The sequence below is a fragment of the Anser cygnoides genome, chromosome 3 (genome assembly GCF_040182565.1).
Source record: "Anser cygnoides isolate HZ-2024a breed goose chromosome 3, Taihu_goose_T2T_genome, whole genome shotgun sequence".
NCBI classification, from domain to species: domain Eukaryota; kingdom Metazoa; phylum Chordata; class Aves; order Anseriformes; family Anatidae; genus Anser; species Anser cygnoides.
In genome coordinates, this window is record NC_089875.1 from 2,540,115 (window position 1) to 2,560,194 (window position 20,080).

The 20,080-nt window shown below is 44.5% G+C and overlaps 2 protein-coding genes across 6 annotated transcripts in view; one reads left to right on the top strand and one right to left on the bottom strand.

Moving 5' to 3' along the window:
* The window catches only part of BFSP1 (beaded filament structural protein 1), a 46,635-nt gene extending 36,615 nt beyond the window's left edge, over positions 1 to 10,020 (top strand). For all 5 annotated transcript variants that reach the window (XM_048060986.2, XM_066993409.1, XM_066993408.1 and 2 more), the window contains 6 exons: positions 6 to 101; positions 955 to 1,047; positions 1,746 to 1,853; positions 4,384 to 4,604; positions 6,530 to 6,615; positions 8,622 to 10,020. In XM_048060986.2, coding sequence (XP_047916943.2) covers positions 6 to 101; positions 955 to 1,047; positions 1,746 to 1,853; positions 4,384 to 4,604; positions 6,530 to 6,615; positions 8,622 to 9,556 — 1,539 coding nt within the window. In that variant the 3' untranslated portion in view covers positions 9,557 to 10,020. The remainder of the gene's footprint in view (positions 1 to 5; positions 102 to 954; positions 1,048 to 1,745; positions 1,854 to 4,383; positions 4,605 to 6,529; positions 6,616 to 8,621) is intronic.
* Positions 10,021 to 12,646: 2,626 nt separating this feature from the next.
* The window catches only part of PCSK2 (proprotein convertase subtilisin/kexin type 2), a 102,001-nt gene continuing 94,567 nt past the window's right edge, over positions 12,647 to 20,080 (bottom strand). Inside the window, exon 12 of the mRNA XM_048060992.2 lies at positions 12,647 to 16,151. Coding sequence (XP_047916949.2) covers positions 15,665 to 16,151 — 487 coding nt within the window. The 3' untranslated portion in view covers positions 12,647 to 15,664. The remainder of the gene's footprint in view (positions 16,152 to 20,080) is intronic.

Genomic DNA, 20,080 nt, shown 5'->3' on the forward strand with positions numbered 1-20,080 from the left:
TGCAGGAAGCGGATGAAGCGCTGCTGTGCAACCTGGAGCTGCAGATCGAGTCCCAGTTCCTGCAGGATGACATCAACGCCACGAAGGACAGATACAAGAAGGTAACTGGCTGGATTTGCCATCTCTTTCAGGTCTTTCCTCTGGACACACGTGTGAAGCTTTGCCCTTCTCCATGGTCTGTTCCAGTGGCCAATTAAAGCACATCCAGTTTGTGTTTTAGTGCATAAATGCAGCACTTTGTATATTCAGTGATCACAACACACTGCAGTGGGGGATGGATCCCAAGGGCTGGATGGCTGCAGGTGTCCAAATTGACTCACTCAGGGTCCAACATAGACAGCTGTAGCAATGTTTTGCATTTGTTGACCTGTTACCATGATTCAACACAACAGGCTGGTCAAGCTGTCTTACATTTCATGCTAAGAAGTCTTGCTTTCATAAGAGAGGGTTTCCTGATCTTCTGGGTCAGCATTCCAGTTAATCTGTGGCCATAAGCCTGTGGCCAGATGATTAAGCTTCAGCCAGCTTTAATACATGCAGAACCCTTCTCCTTCTTGGTAGAGCTGCAGGGCTTTGTACCAGGCCAGGGTCCCATCTTTGCCACTTTTAAAAGCAGAGGCTCACTTTTTTGGACCACATGCAAAGGTATCTTTTGGTCCTTATTTTGCAAGTGTCCTGTAAAATTGGAAATTGCATAGTCTTTAAGTAAGGCTGTGAAGTATATTGTCACTTAGACAGATGCCTGCAATGTATCCCAAATGTGCTGAAACTCATAGCACCTGCAGTTGAAATCAGGCCTAAAACCTTGTGGGAAAAAATAAGTCTTAACATGATCTGAACTTCTCTCTGTTGAAAGAACTAAATATCTAGGAATAAGCCCCAGAAATGTAGAACATTGCAGGAAGCACCTTGCTATGACAACTGCTGATGAAAATGTTTTTTATTTCACCCCAGAACCTTATGGAAATCCAGACCTACGTCAATATTTTACAGCAGATCATCCAGACGACCCCTCGCGTGTCCCCCATAACCACTGGTGTATCTGAGGTAAGCATTGCTGTCAGTAAACACATACTGCACAGTCTGTACTAAGTAAAAAAGGATCTACGTTTATTCTTAAAGCCTTACTGATCCTCTAACTACTTAGCTGAAAACTGCAACAACTGTGATTAAATACTGGATTCTGAATAGGAGAGAAAACCTAACTGTAGTTTTGGAAAACTGAAGTGGGCAGGAGAAGAGGCACTGTGTTAGTCGGGTGCATGCCAGCACAGGTATCAGCCCCAGAAATGGCTGGGTCAAAGGTGGTCGAGTAGCTGTGCCTCCTGTCTGAGGAGGAGCTGGCAGGACATATGAGTATTTGCAGACAGTAAATCTTGTCCGGAAAGGGCAGGACATGGTAAAAATTTGTAAATAAAATAAATTGCTACGGACAGGATGAAAACTCGGTGATTCTTGCCAATGTGAGTGGCTATGCTCACATTTATTAGCTGGAGGAAGATATGAACAGCTACATCCATAGGGTCTAATTTCAACATAAGACGTACTTTTACAGCACTGCCACATGATGTCTTTTATTCTTAAAGTCATGCCACAGGGCTTTACTTGAGGTTCACTGATGAGCTTTCTATGTCTTTTGCCATTTTCTAATTGCCTTTATGGTTTATTTTCTGTAGCAATTTCTTTTGTCTGTTTTTAATACAGTGAAACTTACGTTCCTGTACACATTGTTTTCTTCCAACCAGGAAAAACTGGTAGCAGAGAGGAGGATCCCTGTTCTACAGAGCCAGCTGGAGGAATACAAGAGCATCCTCTGCCAGCTACAGGCACAAAAATACAAGCTGCAGACAGAGGTACTGCCATAGCTAGCCATAAACACAACCATGATTCTTTAAACTCTGCTGTTTCTGTGGCCCCATGGTAAAATCTGAGCGGCCTTTAACAGGGTTTTGGGAACACAGAGGAGTTGGAGACCTGGAAATGTGCTTTCCTTTTAGTTTTCCATCTGTTCCTGCAGATGTTTCATTCTCATTCTCTTGGTGGCCCAAATTTTTGGGTTTAGATGGCCGGGCAGTGCTGTGCAGTGGGTGTTCTGGCCACAATGAAGCCATCTCAGCTTTAGTGGAGCAGCTGGTGGGAGAAGGTTTCCACATCACAACTAGATTTCTGTGGGATGGAGTCAGCAAGAGGCTGTGGATGCAAGGCTGGTCTCACTTTCTCACTGAGGTCAGGCTGGAAGTTGACCCCATGAAAAGTGATAGGGGATCTTCGGGGCTCTGCCCAGTGCTTCCCAACAGTGCCACATTGAACGCTGAGCTTGCTGTGAGAACAACAGGGTAGATTTGGTAGTCAAAACTGAATGTCCTTTGACACAGGTGTCCAGCTATGTTTGGCACCCTGCATTCATCCCTGTCACTAATGAGCAATAAATTAGCACCTGTCCTGTGCTTAGAAACTACCAACAGCAAAAACATCTGCTGTCTGCCAATTCCTGATTTGCAGAAAATGGCTGCCCATTTCTTATTGCGTATTCATTTTTCTTATTGCTCCTGCCCGTCTCCCTGACAAGCCTGCCGTAAATCAGCCTTCCTCCTCCAGCCAGTGTCTGAGTGAGCAGTGCCAAGATGCAGGAGGCGAGGACAAAGGATGCAGGAGAAGGAGTAGCAGCTGAAGGCTGCACTGAATAGAAACCAGCCTTGTAGGATTGCAAATGTCAGATCTACCTTGATGCAGCTGAATGTTTTCTCAGCAGATAGGGTGGGAGAATGACCACCTTATACCCTCCAAGTGCAGCTTCTTTTGTGCCCCAGGCTGTCAGTCCTCTGTATGTGTGGGAAGGGGTGGTATAATGGCATAAAATACCTTGTGGTGGGATTTTGTACTCCTCTAGATGGCTGTGGCAGCAGCTTTAACTTCTTGGGCATAACTTTTCTCACTAGGGTACATACGGACAATGGTACCCCCAGGTCTTTTCCTCAGTCTCTTACTCATGTCTGTTGCTTTGTTGGAAAGGACAAATGCGCTCCAGCGAGGGCAGGAATCAATTTAGTGACAAGTGAGATCACAAATCAATATAGAGGCAGGAGGAGAAAATCACCCTTCTGCTGGCAGATGAAGAGATGTGCACTTTGGGGAATTAATCGTGCTGCTTTCAAAATGAAATCTTCGTGTCCCATTTAGCAATAATTTATTAATTGATTCCTTCTCACACTTTGAGATTAAAAGAGTGAAATATACGAGTGGAAGGCAATGACATGGTTGCTTGTGACAGCAAAGGCTGGATCTGATGATGGAGTTGTCTCTGAGGGCCTTTGCTCTCCTGTTTCCGAACACGACAACCACGTGGCACCCAGGTTATGGACTCCACCTTGTGACCACTGAATGCAGAAGGGGTCTGTACACCTGTTGGTGCACTCTGACACCACAGTATAAACAAATTAATGCCAAGGGACTTACCTCCTAAATTCAGGCTCTTAAAAGGTTTTTGAAAATCTTGCCTGTAACATATATGGATCAATCAATTATTAAAGAATCCATTAGCCAGTTATTGTCCCATTAGCTTTTTGTGAATGCATCTCTTTAAAAAGTGTTTGAAAAAGGAAAAAGAAAGTCCCAAGTGATAAAGAAACTATGATAAATAGCCAAAAACCAGCAGATTAAAGCAAGAGCAGAATTACACAGTCAAATAGCTCACCTGTAAATCCTGTCCCTTGCTTTTGCAAGGAACTCACGCCACCTCCTGGTTAATGTGCACTCCAATGACTGCTACTTAGGCCTTACTGCACAGATTTTTTTTTCTTTGTTTGTTTGTTTGTTTTTCCTACAGTCAAAAAGCCCAGGAATTAAATTTAAAAGGGTAGCTTTTTTTTTTTTTTTTTTTTTTTTAAGTAATGATCCTTCCTTATCCTCCAGTGCTTGGTCTGTGGACCGCAGTTAAGGAAGAACAGGTTTTGCCCGCACACATTTTCCCAGCTGTTAAGCTCTTTCTGCCTATTCAGAGATGAGAGACGGCTCCTTTTTCTCTTAAGACTCTGCCCGCTTCTCGCAGGCTGTCCACAGTGAGCTGTAGTTCGTGCAGTGAGATGTCAGCCAGCCCTGTGCATACAGGGAAGGAGATATCACACAGCTATTTCCCTGCTTCAGACTGATCTTGTAATTCTTACTGTGTAGCAGGAGACTAGGGATAGACGAGGGGATGGGGATGTATTGGTTTTGAATAACTAAACAAACGCAGTGAAACTGTAAGTCAGCAGCGCAGCATCACACAGCTCAATAAAGCTGTTTATTAACAGTTAATATCTGTTAGACAAAATACCTGTTAGGTGGGGATGCCAAATAATTTAGAGCTGATTCTTTTACTCACTCACTAACTTTGTTTACTAGACAACCATGCTGGAGCAAGCGATTAAAAACACCCAGGAGAGTTACGACGACGAAATTCAGCTTTACAATGAGCAGATTGAAAACCTCAGGAAGGGGATAGAAGAAGCCGAGAGGACCTTGGAGAAGTACACGACCGACTGCCGCCAGCTGGTGATCTACCAGCAGTCCCTAGAGAACGAGCTGGAACGCTACAAACGCATCATCGAGAACGAGGACAGCCGGTAAGGCTGGGTTTGTACACTGCCGAAGGGTCTGGTGATCTCTTCCATCTCATTTGAAAAAATGTCTGTTCAAGTGCAAATGTCCTGTAAAGCAAAGCACTCCTCACAGCAAAGCCACTCTTCAGGCAAGGGAGGAAAAGGATAAAGAAAAGTGCAGGTTGTGCTTAAATCTACCGAGGAGCACTGGCTCCCTCTAATGTCACCCATCAGCCTCACAAGAGGAAAGGAGCTGGGCTTTCACAGCAGTGGCTGGTGCCACTTGCACGGGCTGGTGCTGCAGGGCCAGATCTCTGGGTGCCCAAACCACTGCCCTGAGTCATCCAGAAGATGCAGGGAAGGACACTAATTTATAGCCAATTCAGTATTTCACACGTGGGCAACAGATTTTTAATCTAACTTCCAGCATCTCATTTTGGACAGTGTTTTGATCAGGAGTATCCCATTAGGGTAATTCTCAGCACTGAAAGTCAAGATTTGGCTCTTTCTCCTGACTGCGAGAGGAGCTGCAGCACTAAGCTAGACACAGAGATCTAGATATAAGTGTCTGCATGGTGTGTATGTCCTCCCTCCAGGCAAAAATCTTCTCTCAAGTTCTGGCAGAGCAGACTTGCACAGGCCACAGATATGGTAACTGGTTTGTGTATAATCCAGCCTCTCATTTTTAATTTTTAACCCTTAATACTACCAACTCCTCAAATATTTTCCAAGAAAGACTGCTCAGTTTTCCTCTTGCCCTTCTGAAGTCAGGTGTATGCAGGTGATATTGTAAATGCCACCAAATCTCACATTTTACTGGCCAGCATTTACAAGGTGATGGTGTCATTTGGAGAATGCATCCTGTGATGCTTCCAAAGAGGCTGTGTTGTTCAGGAAGGATTTGTCAGAAAAATCACATCCATTTCAGATACCTCAAAGAGAAAAATCCCCACTGCACGGGTACCTCTGAAAAGCTTGGCCATAGGAGAATCTACATTTTACCACTGGAGCCATTTTTTTCATTTGAAATAAAGTTATTTTAATGCTTTAGAAGTTAAATAACAGATACAAATGTATGTTGGAAGCTACACACTAGGGCAAAAGATGGTGTATTTCTCTGAGCGACTCAACCAGCTCCGGGGTAAAAGGCAGACAGAGCCACCTCACTGTGGCTGACTGAAAGAGCTGCAGGTGCACCTTTGCATCCCTTTTGTAGCACTGGACTGGAAGCTGTTGCAAAAGCGTGTATGAATTGAAGCAAATTATATAGGCCAAGACTTTTTCCATACGCTGACAGGCTCAAAACACACACAGTCTGACTCACCTTGTGGCTTCTGATTCCTCTGTTGAAGAGGAGCTCAGCATGAGACTAGCTTTTTATCAGTATCTTGAATCTTTATTTTTTCATCACTTAGAGACTTACTAAGTCTTTTTTTCCCCCCACAACAAAGGGAGACGCTCTTAAAAGTCATAAAAGGGAAAACATTTGGTGCCTGTTGATGTGTGCTGTCTGCGTTCTCCCTCACATCGAAATGTACGGCCGCTTCCTTGGGGGCACACCCCTTGGTTCCTGTTCTTGCTGAGGTACAAGTGGGAGGCAGAGGCACAGCTCCTGCTGACCTACAGGTCTTGGCAGGCCTGGAGTGACTGTTTGCCATCCAAAATCTCCCCATCCTTTTTAAGTGCTGTGGTAAAGTACAAACCTGTCGCTGTGGGTTTTTATTACCTGTGTACTGCTCCCGACTCCTGCTGGTGGAAGCCAGCCTGACTCCTGTGAAGGTGCTGTGGCTGTACTGATTCCAGACAAGGAACGGGCTCCTGTTGCTCTCTTTAACTCCTCACCCAGAGAAATACATTTCTTTAATCTCCATGTTTCATTTTGCACAATTTCACTTGCTCTTGATGGAAAAGAGGGGAGAGGTCTGACTGATGCGCGTCTTCTCCGGCAGGTTAAACTCTGCTATAGCAGGAACGCCAGTCACACTCTTCACGCAGATCTATAGACCTGTCCAGCCTCAAGCTTCGAGGGGAAGAGGTAAACCTGTGCCACGTCTTCCTGTGTCTGTCAAGAGCAGCATCTCTGTAATTTAAGCTGTTTTTTCATTTGTCTTCCGTATGAACACCAGCCGCGACAGCCTGACTCAAGGCTTGCTCAGTAAATGCAGCAGTTTCAGCTTAGCTCAGCTGGCTTTGGGACAAGCTGTCAAAGGCCAAAGCCACAAGCAAATGTTTTTTGGTTTTTTTTGCTTATTTTTGCAGTTTTCTACTTATGCCAATCAATAGAGCAAAATCAAATGCAATTGAAACTGTGCAAGGAGCTGGGGTATATTTTGCTGGCTTGCTGCAAGTTGTTGTCCCATACTTCAGTCATGTGCAGGCAGCATCAGGACAGGGGTAGTGCGGCAGGCCGGTGGAGGACGCTTCTTTCATCCTGTTGATGGCCTGTTTTCCTCTGGATGGGGTGCTTCCTCTGTGCTGTAGGATTGCCTGTTAGAGTCAGGATGCTTGTTCCATTTCCCAGTGACGTGGGAATGGCCAGGACTAAACAGAGGGGATGGCTTAACAAAAAGGGGAATTTGTTCATAGAAAGGGGAGTTTGTAGTTTGTTACAGCACACAGCATCGCTCATTATAGCTTAAATCCAAGGTTGCTGGGTTTTTACTGGCAACAAACCACCCCTGAGACTGAAGATACACTGTCTTTTGTTGAATTAGGGCTGGGTTTTTTTTGGAGTGCAGGTGTAATTCGTCTAACTGTCCTGTGAAATGTAGCAGTTTTAAATGGAATGGGCCCATAAGGCATGAGGCCAAATCCTCAGCAGCTGTATATAACTGTTGTCCTGCTGAGGGTTGTTTTATACCCGCTGAGTATTCAGCCTGTCTCGAACCACACCTCTGCGTGTTGCCTGCAAGGCTCACAGGGCATCTTACGTGCCTGTACCTGTGACACTTGCCAAGCACAGTTGCCTTGGGAAGGCATCTTAGTATTAATCTGTCCCCGTGTTCCTTAATTCCCAGAACCAACCTCTCTGCCTCCTCTGCTCTAGCTGCTCATGCCATGGATGTCAGTAGCCTCCTTGTGCTCCTGCTGCTCCTGAGCTACGACAGGGCCCACGGTTAGTGACAGGCGCAGGAAATCAGAAATAATGGCTGTGGGCAGAGGTTTGCCCTCCCCGTGGGCCTGGATCTGAGCATCAGAGGTCAGAGAGGCAGCAATGTTGCTCTTCTGGCTGGGTGGCTCCCAGCTCCGCACCCACTGCTGCTCGCTGCTCCCTCCTGATCCGCCTCCCTGCGTCTGCCCCCATCCCAAATGGGCAGGGGGTGCCTGGCTTGCTCTGAGTCCCACTGGGACCCAAAGCTGAGGCGTCCCCCTGCTGTCGGAGGCCCTGCAGGGGACACCCTCAGAGCCTGCCTTCGGGAACACAGGAGGAGCTGGTGCTGGTGCTCACCTTTCCCTTCAGGCCTGGACTGCTCACCCAGCCGCTCTGCACGCAGTGGGAAGGTTTTAAATAAGATTTTTGGGTTTCCCCACACTCCCCCAAACCCCTCGCAGCTTGTGGAGTTGTATGAAGCCAGGCAGTCTTTTCCCGCTGACTCCCACTGCGGGGCTGGTGCTCTGACTTTGGGCACGTGGCTTCAGTCTCTGTGTCAGGAGACGAGGTTTGCTGTCCAGCTCAGGGAGCTGCCATGATGCCTGGGAGGACGGTGCTGAGCCCAGCTGCGGCAGCAGGCTCTACATGCTGGTGCTGAACCCTGATACAGGCCTGGCGACAGGGGAGCGTGCTGTGCCGCTGCCTTTCGTGCTGCAAAGTCGCCGTGTCCTCGCGCTGTGTGTGGAGGGGGCTGTCTCAGATGCGAAATCGCTGCTTGGCTGAGAGGGGCCGGGTAAAGAAGCAGCTGTCCAATGCGCTAGGGGAAGATGTGCTCACATTTTGCTGCCTTCAGTCTCCACCTACGGCAGCGAGGGTGAGGGATGGCTTTAGCGTTTGCAGCATCCGTGCTCAGCACTGTTTGTTGTTTGCTTTGTTTTCATCTCCCCTAGATATCACCCAGGCTATGCAAGAGATTGCCAGTGTAAAGCCCAGACAAAAAGCGCTGACAAAGAAAATTTTCAGGAAAAAGGAGATCATGTCTAAAGACATAACCGATGGCCTCTCACCTGAAAAAATGTATGGAAGAACTCTGGAAGTTTTTGACCAAGATCAGATGGAGTTCAGGCACGAAGGCTCAGTCACATGTGAACCTGGGCAGGAGGGATTAAAACTTGTTGAAAAAGAAACAGTCCCAGAGGATGTACCTGATGGAGCCCAGATAAGTAAAGCCTTTGATAAATTGTGTAACATTGTGAGGGAGAAAATAAGAGTTCACAAGCGACCAGAAGCTAAAACTGATTCCCATCCTAAAGGGCGTTACGTGCTGGTAACAGGGGAGGAAGGCTATGAAGAACCTTGCTTCTTGTCCTCCGTTCCGGCTGGGGGAGGGATCACAGTTTCTACCAGCAATGGGAAGGTGACAATCAGCGGTGATGTGGAGCCCATACCAGAGCTGCCCGAACCTACTGAGCCATCAGAAAAGAGGGATGTCTGTGAAAGGAGGGAAGAGTTTGAACCCCAAGATAAACTGAAAGAGGAAGAGAAAGAAGACATGTTTGAATGGGACAAAAGAAGAGGAAAAATTGAGCAAGTCACAAAGTATCCAGACATCTCTGAGCCTGAAACAACTCCTTCCCCTGGTCCCATAAGCCCGACAGAGCCAGGAGTCCTTCGAGAGACGGAGTATGACCGCGAAGATAAGCAGGACCTTCTCTTCAGGGAAGCGGGCTTGCCTGGCTCCATGAGCTATGAGAAGGTGGAGGTGGTGGAGTCCATCGAGAAGTTTTCTGATGACAGAATTCAGACATATGAAGAAACAGCAATGATCGTGGAGACAATGATAGAGAAGACAAGCAAGAAGAAAACGGGTGACAAAGGCTCTTAAGTGACATGCACCCTCGGTAGTCAACTTGTCTGGCGTAGTTATTAAATGATGTATTCTTTTTTCCTGACCGAATGATACAGTAGTGAGAGTTTTGCTGTTTGGTATGGACCAGATTGAGACTTTGATGGCAATCCTGTCTGATGTAGGCTCGCCTTTGGTGTAATGACTGTGAGAACACTCCAGGACAAGGAGCAGTAGGCACATTCTGTGTGACTTATTTTCATGATTAGGACAAGTTGAAATTAATTACCATTACGGAGTTGCCTGGCTTTCCAAAGTATCCAGGGCAGGTTGCCAGTGCATATTCCCCTACTGCTCCTCTAGCTGCCATAAGATTCCTTCTCTCTCAGACAGCTGCAAATGTTAACTTGAAACATCTGGTTCCTTTAATAAAAGCTTTGCCTTCTACAGAAATACCCACTGTGGGTGTGTGTTGCCTTTACCGTTGCACGATAGGCTCCACTATTAAAAGTTACCTGACTGGGTATGCAGGAGTCCTTCCAAAGGAGGAGCTGGAAACCTGAGTTTTGTAACCTATTCCACACCTCTCTCATTTACAGTCTTTAACTAGAGGTGAGCTTGGCAGAATGCTCTTTTTGGATATGAAGAGAAACTCTCTGTGTTTGAAATAAGATCTTACTGCACATCTTCTCAGAATAAAAGTTGAAGTTCCACCAAAGTAAAGCAAGGAAATCCCTTATAAAATACACTAAAAGCATTATTTTTCTTCCACTAGCACAATTAAAGTATTTAAGATTGCCAACAAGCTTTTGAGCAGACTGCAGACAATTCAAAAGACTGCTTTTTGGTATTTCCTTGTTTGGCATTTCCTTTGACTGTAGCATTTTGCAGAGTTTAATTCTGCTACGTGATCCTGTTGCATCCTAGTCACCTGCAGCACCACAGGGAACAAGTGGTGCCTTCCCACGTCGCCATTCCTGGAGAAGCACAAAGCAGTACTTCTGTAACATCCTCCACAGATCCTTGACTCAGGAAGAAAAAAAGAAATCCTTGCGGATATGCTCATGTAGAGCATGATATAAGCTTTGCTGCAGTAAATCATTTAAGTCTCAGCTTGACTTTAGGTTTAAAAAAACCAACGAACCATTAAAGTAAAGTACCCATTGACATGCTTTATTGGGTTGGGCTCTGCACTTTTCCTTCTCCTGCCCCAGCAGAGTTCTTAAAGTTTTATTTTCAGCTCGCTGCATTGTTAGGGTTTTCCTTTATAGCTCATTATGCCAATCAGCTGGGGAGGAAAGAGCTGGCTAGCCTGAACTTCATGACTGTCTCTCACAGCCAGTGAGATTTTCCTTCAATATTGTTATTTTCTCCTTAGTAACTTCCAGTGCAGGTTTAGTATCGCACCTGTTGTGGCTGTTCTGTCTGGTGAAACGGCACCTTATTTCTGAACCAGGGACAGGTGACCCTACAGTGTCACTTTTTAAAGTCAGGATTATTTTTGGATGATGTTTTATTGAAAAGCTGTGGGAATAGATGCTGGACATTTCTTGCTACAGGTTTTGGTGCTCTTGAGTATCTTAGCACTGTAAATAACTGCGTAGAAGGGATTTATCAAAGCATGCACAGGCTGCGCTCTGGTGAGCTGGGAGCAGCTGCTCAGCATTACCCCTGCTGGAAGCAGGTTGTGACTACTGCAAGTACAAAGTCATCTGCAGCAACAGGAAGTCTGTTTAATAATTCTGTAACAAAACAGGATGCAAACAGATTCATGCGGCATGTAGCCAGAACTGGGTAAATCTCCAACCATCTTATTTCACTGCAGTACAGAGAACTTAATGCTCAGAATATAAAAAAAAATCCTTTAGTCGATGGAAAGGAAGCAGTATTTCAGGAGAGCCTGAGTTAGGTACCAGAGGTGTGACTGTCCCCTGCCACTTCCAGCTGTTCCGTGCTGTCCTGGCACGCAGAGGTTTTTCTGATGCCAGTAAGCTCTGGTCAGCAGCTGCTCAGTGTAAAGGGGCTTCCGCGGCACAGGAGTTGGGCGGCACGTAGTGGTACTGCCGGCGTTACGCGCTGCGTTGCACCAGCAACAACGTGGAGGTGCAGGACTCAAACTGAGCTGGTGCTGTGTGCCACTGACAGCAGCCTCAGGGGAAATCAAGGACCACGAAGACCTAAGGCCTAAATGCTGAGCCAGTCGCTGGCCTGCCACACACAAACATGGCAGTGTCCCAGTAGGGCAGCAGGTGACGGGCAGATCCTCATCGTGAAATACAGATGGCAAGGATATAGAAAAAGACTAGTACACATTGTTTGCAATGACAGTGCTGGCAGGGCTGTTAAATCTCCTGATACATGGATTAACCACCGCTTTAAATGCAGTTTCTCAAACACTAAAATGCTGAAGTGTAACGATGAAATACTTCTGAGCATCTGCTCAGTAAAGCCTGGGCTAAGGCACAGGTTCAGACAGACACGTTCCTGCCCCAATGATAAGAGCTAGAAAAGGAGACTCCTGGCCATCTTTTATTACTGCAGAAAGGGTAAGAAATTATATTTTAAAACCACACACCCCCTGTGCTATGGGATTATGTGTGCTTAAAAAGTATCCAAAAGCGTAACTGGGAGGTAGGGGGGTAGAAGGAAACCAGTTTGTTCGTGGCTCAAAGTGCTCCAAACAGCAGAGAAGAACACTGCTGTGGCAGGTCCTGTTGTTTCCTCAGGGCCAGAACTGCCATTGCTTATGAAACACAGTGCAAAAATGTCACTGTCCTCCTGAGCATCCACCCCCTTCCCCAGTGAGAGCAGCAGCACAGCCTCATGCGCTTGCACAGCTTCCCTTGGCGCCTGGTCGAACCACGTAAGTAATGCCCAAGGCTGTTCCTAGCCTGTACCCGTACTCTCCTGTGCCCCACCACGTCACAGAGCTAACATAAAGCCTGTTACCCTTCACCTGTTGCTATCAGCTGGTTCACAGGAGTGTGTTTGTTTTCTCAAGTCTCCAACACAGGACACAAATTTCCTTATCAGTATGAAAAGTATAAAAAGCAGAGGGTTAGGAATTCAGCCCACTTATATCAGCTTACCTTCCACGTACTTATGGGTAAGCAATGATGATAGGACCTGCCAGTTTACAACAGCTCTTTATTTTACTCAGATTATAAAACATCATCACAGGGCGTTAGTTAAACAATATTCACCTGTTTCAAACCATGAGCTTCATTTTCCCCTTTATTATAAATACTAACAAATTAACTTTATTTTCCATCAGCAATATCATAAAAACTTAGTCTAACTGGACAAATTTTTTTCAGCAATCCCCTGATGAAAAAATCCTGAAGAATTTGCAGTAGATCTCTATATTGTATATACACTTAACTTTATATATACTTATATCAAAACTCACCATTCTGTTTATCATTGTTGTGATCTTTCACTTAATATACTATGTCAACATTATGAAAATATGAACAACCATCTAGTTATTTTGTTGCTATATAAGATATTTAATGATGAAACAGCCTTGCAAAATCACATGAATGCAATGGAAAGGAATGTACACATTCATTTAAGATTTTTCACATGGACTTTTCTGATTCCAAAACTTTTTCCACATTTTAGAAGTCCTTCAGTAGCTTCCAGTTCTCTGTTTCTTTGAACACATAAACAGAAAAAGTAACAGTGTGTGTATGTATTAGACATTACATACCATATGTAATTCTGTAGATATTTGTAAGCAAATATATGTAACATACCCTGAATATACATATTGTATGTAATGGGGGGGGGTGGGGGGGGGTGGGGGGAGAGGTACCACAGGAGTGTTCTATGCATTTGGACATACAGGAGTATGCATAAATAGATATATATGGTAAATTCTTCCCTCTGCTATGTATATGGTGCTCTTTCTGAGAATTCTGTGCCTTCTCTGAAAACCTACTGAAGTCAGTGCAGTCCCTTCGCTTCCAAACACCCACCAACAAACCTGTCCCCCCCATTTAACTTCACAGAGTTTGGGGCTATGCCTCATAAACTCCAGTTCATGGTTTGAAGTAGGCCCATCTCATCCTTGGGGTAATTTTTAAATCACCACGTTGAACGCAACTGACACTATAATGTGTTTGAACAAATACTAAGAGCACTTCTAAAATAAAAATTACACAGTGCCTGATTCTTCTCCTGCTGAAATCTGTTTTATCCAAATGTGACTTGATTGTCTTAACGGACTGCTGCGTGTAACAAAGAACCTGTGAACGGTGTGAGACTGCTTGTCTTGGGCGTACAACGTAATTCACATAGACTTCAAGTAGGTTGAGTTATTTATTTGCATTTGGATTTGTAAAGGAAAGAACAGGCCTTGTGAAAGGATAAAAGATGGATATTCACTTGAAATAACAGAATAAATTATACATTCTTCAATGAAATGTATGCACCATATAACCTTTGGGTTGCATTTTTGATTTGTTAGATAAATATTTACTTACTGAATACGTTTCTACCACTATGCACCTGATTACCCAGGAAAACGCTTATTAAAACACTTTAGATGAATACTCTGTATATTAAAAATACATAATAAAACTCTGAAACCAGTCACTGCTAAAAAGTAGATCTTGGATCCTCAAACATCTTAAGCACCTGCTTAAAATTAGTATTTGAGTAGGTCCTCTGATTTTACTGTGAGTGCCTAAGCATTTGCAAAATCAAGACCCTTTATTATTCAAAGGTTCAATTTGGGATCTCACACCTGAGAACATGTAGTGGTTGTTAGCATGAGGCATCCCCCTTGAGGGAACGTTATGTCTTGTGGCAATAGCCAGAGCAGACTCCATGGGCAGGAGAGACTGAATTTACTCACATATGAGAAGTGAAAGTGGGACTGACTCTTTAAATGCCAAAGGGCAATGATTACTGACAAATCTTCCCAAACACACTACATTTTATTTCCCAAGAAGGCCAACTTTGCATTACATGTAAATAATGTAGGCATATTTTTCGCCTTAAATATATTTGTATAACACAAAAATAACTTTTTTTTCCTTTTTTTTTTAGTGAAATATGATTAAAAAATTGCCCTGGGACTGAAGCTGCATACTACAAATTCTCCCACAGCAATTTACTGACAGCCAGGTTGTAAACCCCAGAAAACAGGGGTCTGTGATTGGAAATGCTGACTCAGCCTCATATTCCACTATGCTGTAGAACAGAGCTTTCAGTATCAAGGTGAGCAGATAAACTTTTGCACACAGGTTGCCAGAAATCTTGCAGCTCATTCCCTATGTGCTTATGCTGCTGTAAGAGATGGTATATTGATTTAAATTGCCAACATTAAAAACAAAAGCCAAAAGTAAACTAAACAACAACAACAAGAACAACAAAAAACTTGAAATTTGTGCTTCTAGAATGCCCTGACCCTGTTTGCAATGCACTTCTTGTCACCTGGCTTCAGCATCACCTGACCTTCCTTATTGCATGCTCGTTGAACCATTCCGCAGCTGAAGTGCTAGTGTGTACGTTGTGTAGGTGTATATACTAAAGAATGCTCTGAGAAGAATTAGTTTCTGCAAATTGGATGGGTAATTTTTCTTCATCTGTGGATTATTTCTTTTTATAGGGTCTAGTGCTACTTTGGTTGAACCCAGTGGGGAAGGTCCCACTGAAGTCCATGATGCAAAAGGAGCTGTTAGACATTCAAAGACCTCTCCAGCCAACTAAACTCTTTGTGATTCCCTCACTCACAATAATTTTTTTAATGCACCCATTATCACCAACTGCCAATGTTAAAATTCACTCTTTTTTTTTTTTTAATACAAACAACATGTATCACAAAAATATGAAGGGAAAAGCCATAAACGTGTTTGCAGGTATTACCTATTTGTATGACACAAAAGAAAAATCATTTACAGTCACAAACTGTACATAGTATTTGGTGGGGGACAATATATTTGTGGTTTAGAGTAAAAAAAGGATTGCTTCAGTGGTAATTAAAATAATTATTGACAAGATATAAGACTTTAAAATCAAGAAAATGTGATAATTTGGCTACAGAGACGATCATTGTAATATGTCTAACACAGAGGTTTGGATAGTAGAAAGGTGAATAGAGGGCTCTGGGAAATGAAAGACACCATCATGCAGAACAGACTAGTTCTTGCTCAGTATACTCTTCAGGCTTCTCTCCACTGCTTCATCTAATTCTTCTTCCAGCTCTTCCTTCTTAGACATGGCCAGTTTGGACTGATAATCTTTTACTATTTGGTCTATATATGGTGCACTCTGGGTCCCATGCAGCATCAGTGTCCACTCCTTCAGCACGCCCCGCTGTGGCTCACCGCCGACAAACCCAATCTCTAGGACCCATGTGCCTCTGGGGTCTTCTCCCCAAGTGTGTGTGGTCATGAAAGGCCATTTGTCAAAACCCACCTTGGAGTCGTCATCCCTGGGACGCCGGCTCAGTAGAATGGATTTTGTTCCCATCGGCGAGGTCATGTTGATGTTGAGGTCTCCTCGCCTAGTTGAATTCACAGTTATAACTGCTTGGACGTGTTCAAGGTAACGGACAAAATTCTCCTTCCCCTCACAAGCATCAGTTGTAAGTGTGAGGAGCAGCTTGCCACTTGGTGGTATCTTTCTGCAGGTCAAAAGATAATTAAGCAAATGAAAAGGATATATGCAGCATGACATGACTTATTCTAAAACCAATGTGTTTTGGTGCCTCACAGATGGAAAGGCAAGGAAATAATAGCTGCAAACTTAGCCAGAAAGAAAATATTCTCTTTTTAAAAAATGGTATTAAAACTGTAGTTTGAAAATACGTTATGAAATGTACACCTACACAGTGAGAGAAAGAATACAATTAAGAAGCATATACTGCTATTTGAGAAATGCTAGCATATATTTAATAGCTGCCTCTACCGATCACTGCTATATTGGGTAATTGCACAATTAAGTGTATAGTCAGTTAACGAGCCACGGGTGGTTGTGTCAGTCACCCTAAAAGACGGCAGAAGATGACTTTGGAGTCGCAGGAGCTAGTTGCATGGAATTTCAGTGCAGGCATATTCAAGTCTGGATCCTTGCTGTGATTTGGAAACAGACACAAAGGTTGGACCCCACTTTCAGCTCATTTGGAAAATATTTTTTTCCATGAAGATTGCTGTCCTTGAACTGCTCCCGTACAGGAACACACAGGAAAAAAGTCACACTTGTTTCCTGAGCTCCCAGAGTGCCAAACCTTGAGTCATAAATCTCCTGGTTGTTATAAGTCAGTCCTGAGGAAGGTGAACTTGTAAGTGAAGGACCATTGTCCATGTGAGGGTGGACATACGAGTTGTACCAAAAAACATACCAGATCCACAGATGGAACATAGGCTCAGTCCTGCAGCATTTATTTTGCAAGGACTTGTCACCCAGTGGAAGGCATCAACGCACTGAGCTCTTTTGCTGGCAAGCTGCAGGCACAGAGGATACAAGGCCTGGCAGCTCCCTAGCAGGAGCATCAGGCTGCCTCCCGCCCGCTCTGTGGAGTCGCAGCTGGGACTGAATGAATGGTCTCAGCTGCAGCTGTCAGCAGGGCGAGTGCCACACAGAAAGGACCAACATTACCCTGGCTTGTGCTCTGGGCTCCCCACATGCCGGGCAGACAGCAGCATCGCCCCAGCACACCTCCAGCGCTGCCAGAAGAGGCGAGAGCATGCTGGGGGAGAGCATGTTGCTCCGGCGCCTTCCCAGCTCTTGCAGCGGACCCCAGCAGCCACTGTGCGCTGGGCAGCTCTGCTCAGGGCCCCGGGCAGCCCTGAGGATGCTGGTGCCTGGCCCACATACTCCAAATACTCCAGTCACACTTTACTAACGCTCCCGGTGCTTATGGCGTCTCCGTGACATAGGTTTTGCAGTAAAATGAGGAGGAGTGTCACTTTTTAAAAGGGTGTCCCCTTTTAAGGGACGCTGGCCGAACACTGTTAGTGGAATGCCTTCTTTTCAAAAGAAATTTCAGTATAAATCCAACCTTTCCCCTTGCTACTGAAATAGTGCAGTCTTAAGAGAGCAGTGAAAGTGTTTCATTCAAGCCTAATTTCCAGGAATTCTGTTCTCCCTGAGGCGAGCTCCATGTATTGCTCAGTGCATCGCTAATTAGCTCAGGCATGTCTCAGCCCCCCCCCTTTCATAGAATATAGGCTCCTTGGGAATACTTGCAGTATAAAAAGACATTCATGCCCAGATCCTCAAGGCATGTAAACACTTACCTTAAACTGAAAAAAAAAAAAAAGGTGGTGTTCTGAATTTAAGGATGCCCTGCTGCAGAAGCTGGTTTAACGTAAATATTGTATAGCTAAAGTATCTGAACACACCAGTACAATACCCTCAAGATACATTTTGTGTCCTGCAGCACAAGAAAAATGCACTATATGCCAGCCAGAGGTGAAGGATGTAATCTCACAGTTGCCATATGCTTGAAATTTCTCTGCATGGGAAGCAGCATCCTCAAAACAATCTGAATTGGCATCATCTCACAGCTATCTCACACAAGGGACAACACAAGGGACAGCGCGTTGTTAAACAATGCTTCATTCTGAGAACTGTGATAAGTGCTTTGTATCTCCTGCAGCGAATGAAGGAGGACCCCACAGTGCGACTCTTTTCTATCTATCAACACCAAAATATCAAAGAAATAGGAGAACGCGCAGTGTTACCACTCCATGTGCTTTGCAGACAGCCTGACAGCTTCTCTCCATCTTTATGAGGGCTGCAGTGCAAAGTTAGCTCACTGAAACATGTGAGAAAAGGCTTGCTCCATTTGCCCCTTTCTATTAACTAGAATACAGTGCTCTCTGCTTCACTAGAATAATTACTCTAGGCAAGGTGAATTTCCCAAAAGAAACTCAAAGAACGAGGGGGTGGGTGAGCCTGCCACAAAAGGAGCAGAAGAGAAGACAGGTTTTCCACCCTCGGGGTACCGCTGCCCAGTTGCACCATGTGTGTTTGCCTTCACTTGGAGCGTAGGACCCAGCTTCAGAGATGAGTAGGGGGAGCTAACTGCCTTCCAGAAGCTCGCTCCTGTGCCTCTGTTCCACAGCTAATGAGCTATCACTGATTTAATCATCTTTGTATTTCCTTGGGCCAGCCACAATCATAAGATTTGTCCTTTTTTTTTCTTTTTCTTTTTGCTGACCCAACAAAAATCCCTTCTCAGGGAAAGTTCCCATTGCTAACAAGCATTTCTCCAGGCAGAAGAGACATGCTGCACTTTCAGTACTGATTCCTCCACCACTCTGCATGTTCCAGGCTGTAGGTAATTTCCTGCCCTGCTTCTGCCAATCAACAGTGCTGCTGTGGCACACACCTCTGTGCCACTATTCATCTACCCAAATATATAGGGAAAATATACATTTATATATCCAAATATATTTAGCTATATAAATACATACAGAATACTTACAGTAAATGTTGCTGCAGCAAGACCAAACTGAAAAAATAGATCAATTGTTTATGGCAGAAATGGAGTTTTCATTTCCAGAATATCTCTGGAGGCATTAAAACTTCAACAGTTTTATTTACGGTGCAGTTCAAAAGATATAAACTTGCAAATCATGATGTTTATTACCTGCTGTCAGAGACGTTTGCATGGGTGGACATAAATACTATAGCAGCACCATTAACGTACAGATACATCACATATAGGGGGCACCCATACCGACCTCATGCTAAGCCTTTATTGCAGTATCAGGAGGTTTCAGCAGAGACTGACTTGGTTGGAATAACTTCTCTGCTGTTGTATGCTTTTAAAATCTCATCCTCACTGATGTCTGTGCTGTTCTGGGCGCTGCTCTCAAAAGACACCAATACAACCCTGTGTACTGCTCAACTCAAGTTTTTGGGGCAGTCACAGCTCTAGGAGGGCCTTACGACAGCGCCAGGTCTTTGGGACAGAGGAAATGCCCTTCCATCACCCAGGGAAAGCAACTCTTTGGAACATCCCATGACCTTTTCTATCCGACACTCCATTCAACAGTGGAAATGGGACAGAAAAGCGAAGGCAGGCTGACTGTAGTACTACTTATTGCCCAGCTCTGGTTCAGTCTATTCCCAGCAAACCTCAACCACACTGCCTAATGCATGCAGCCAAACCTCCATAATGAAACTCGTCCTCTAGAGTGGACATTCATTTCAAAAAAATGGGGCCACACCGAGATAAATGAAATGCCTTGTCTTTGCAAACACCATCAGTCTGCATTTAAATTAGGAATAAACTAGAGATAGCTCAAATTTAGCTTCGGCACCCTCTCATTTGTTTCCTACCTATAAGCATACATAGGCCAGGTAAATTAAAACTCAGATCTCAGCTGTAGAACCTTGGATCCTGCAAATGCAAACCCATCTGGAGGTTGGGGGCAAACTTAAGTCTTTGCCTGGCTGAGCTACCTACTAGGGCAGCATTTTGATTTGATTTCTTTTTCCAATAGAATAATGATGCTTTCAAAAATGGCACCGAAACGTCAAATTTCAAATGTTAAAGACATAAATTGGCCATTATTAGGTTAGTATTTCAAACAATTAAAT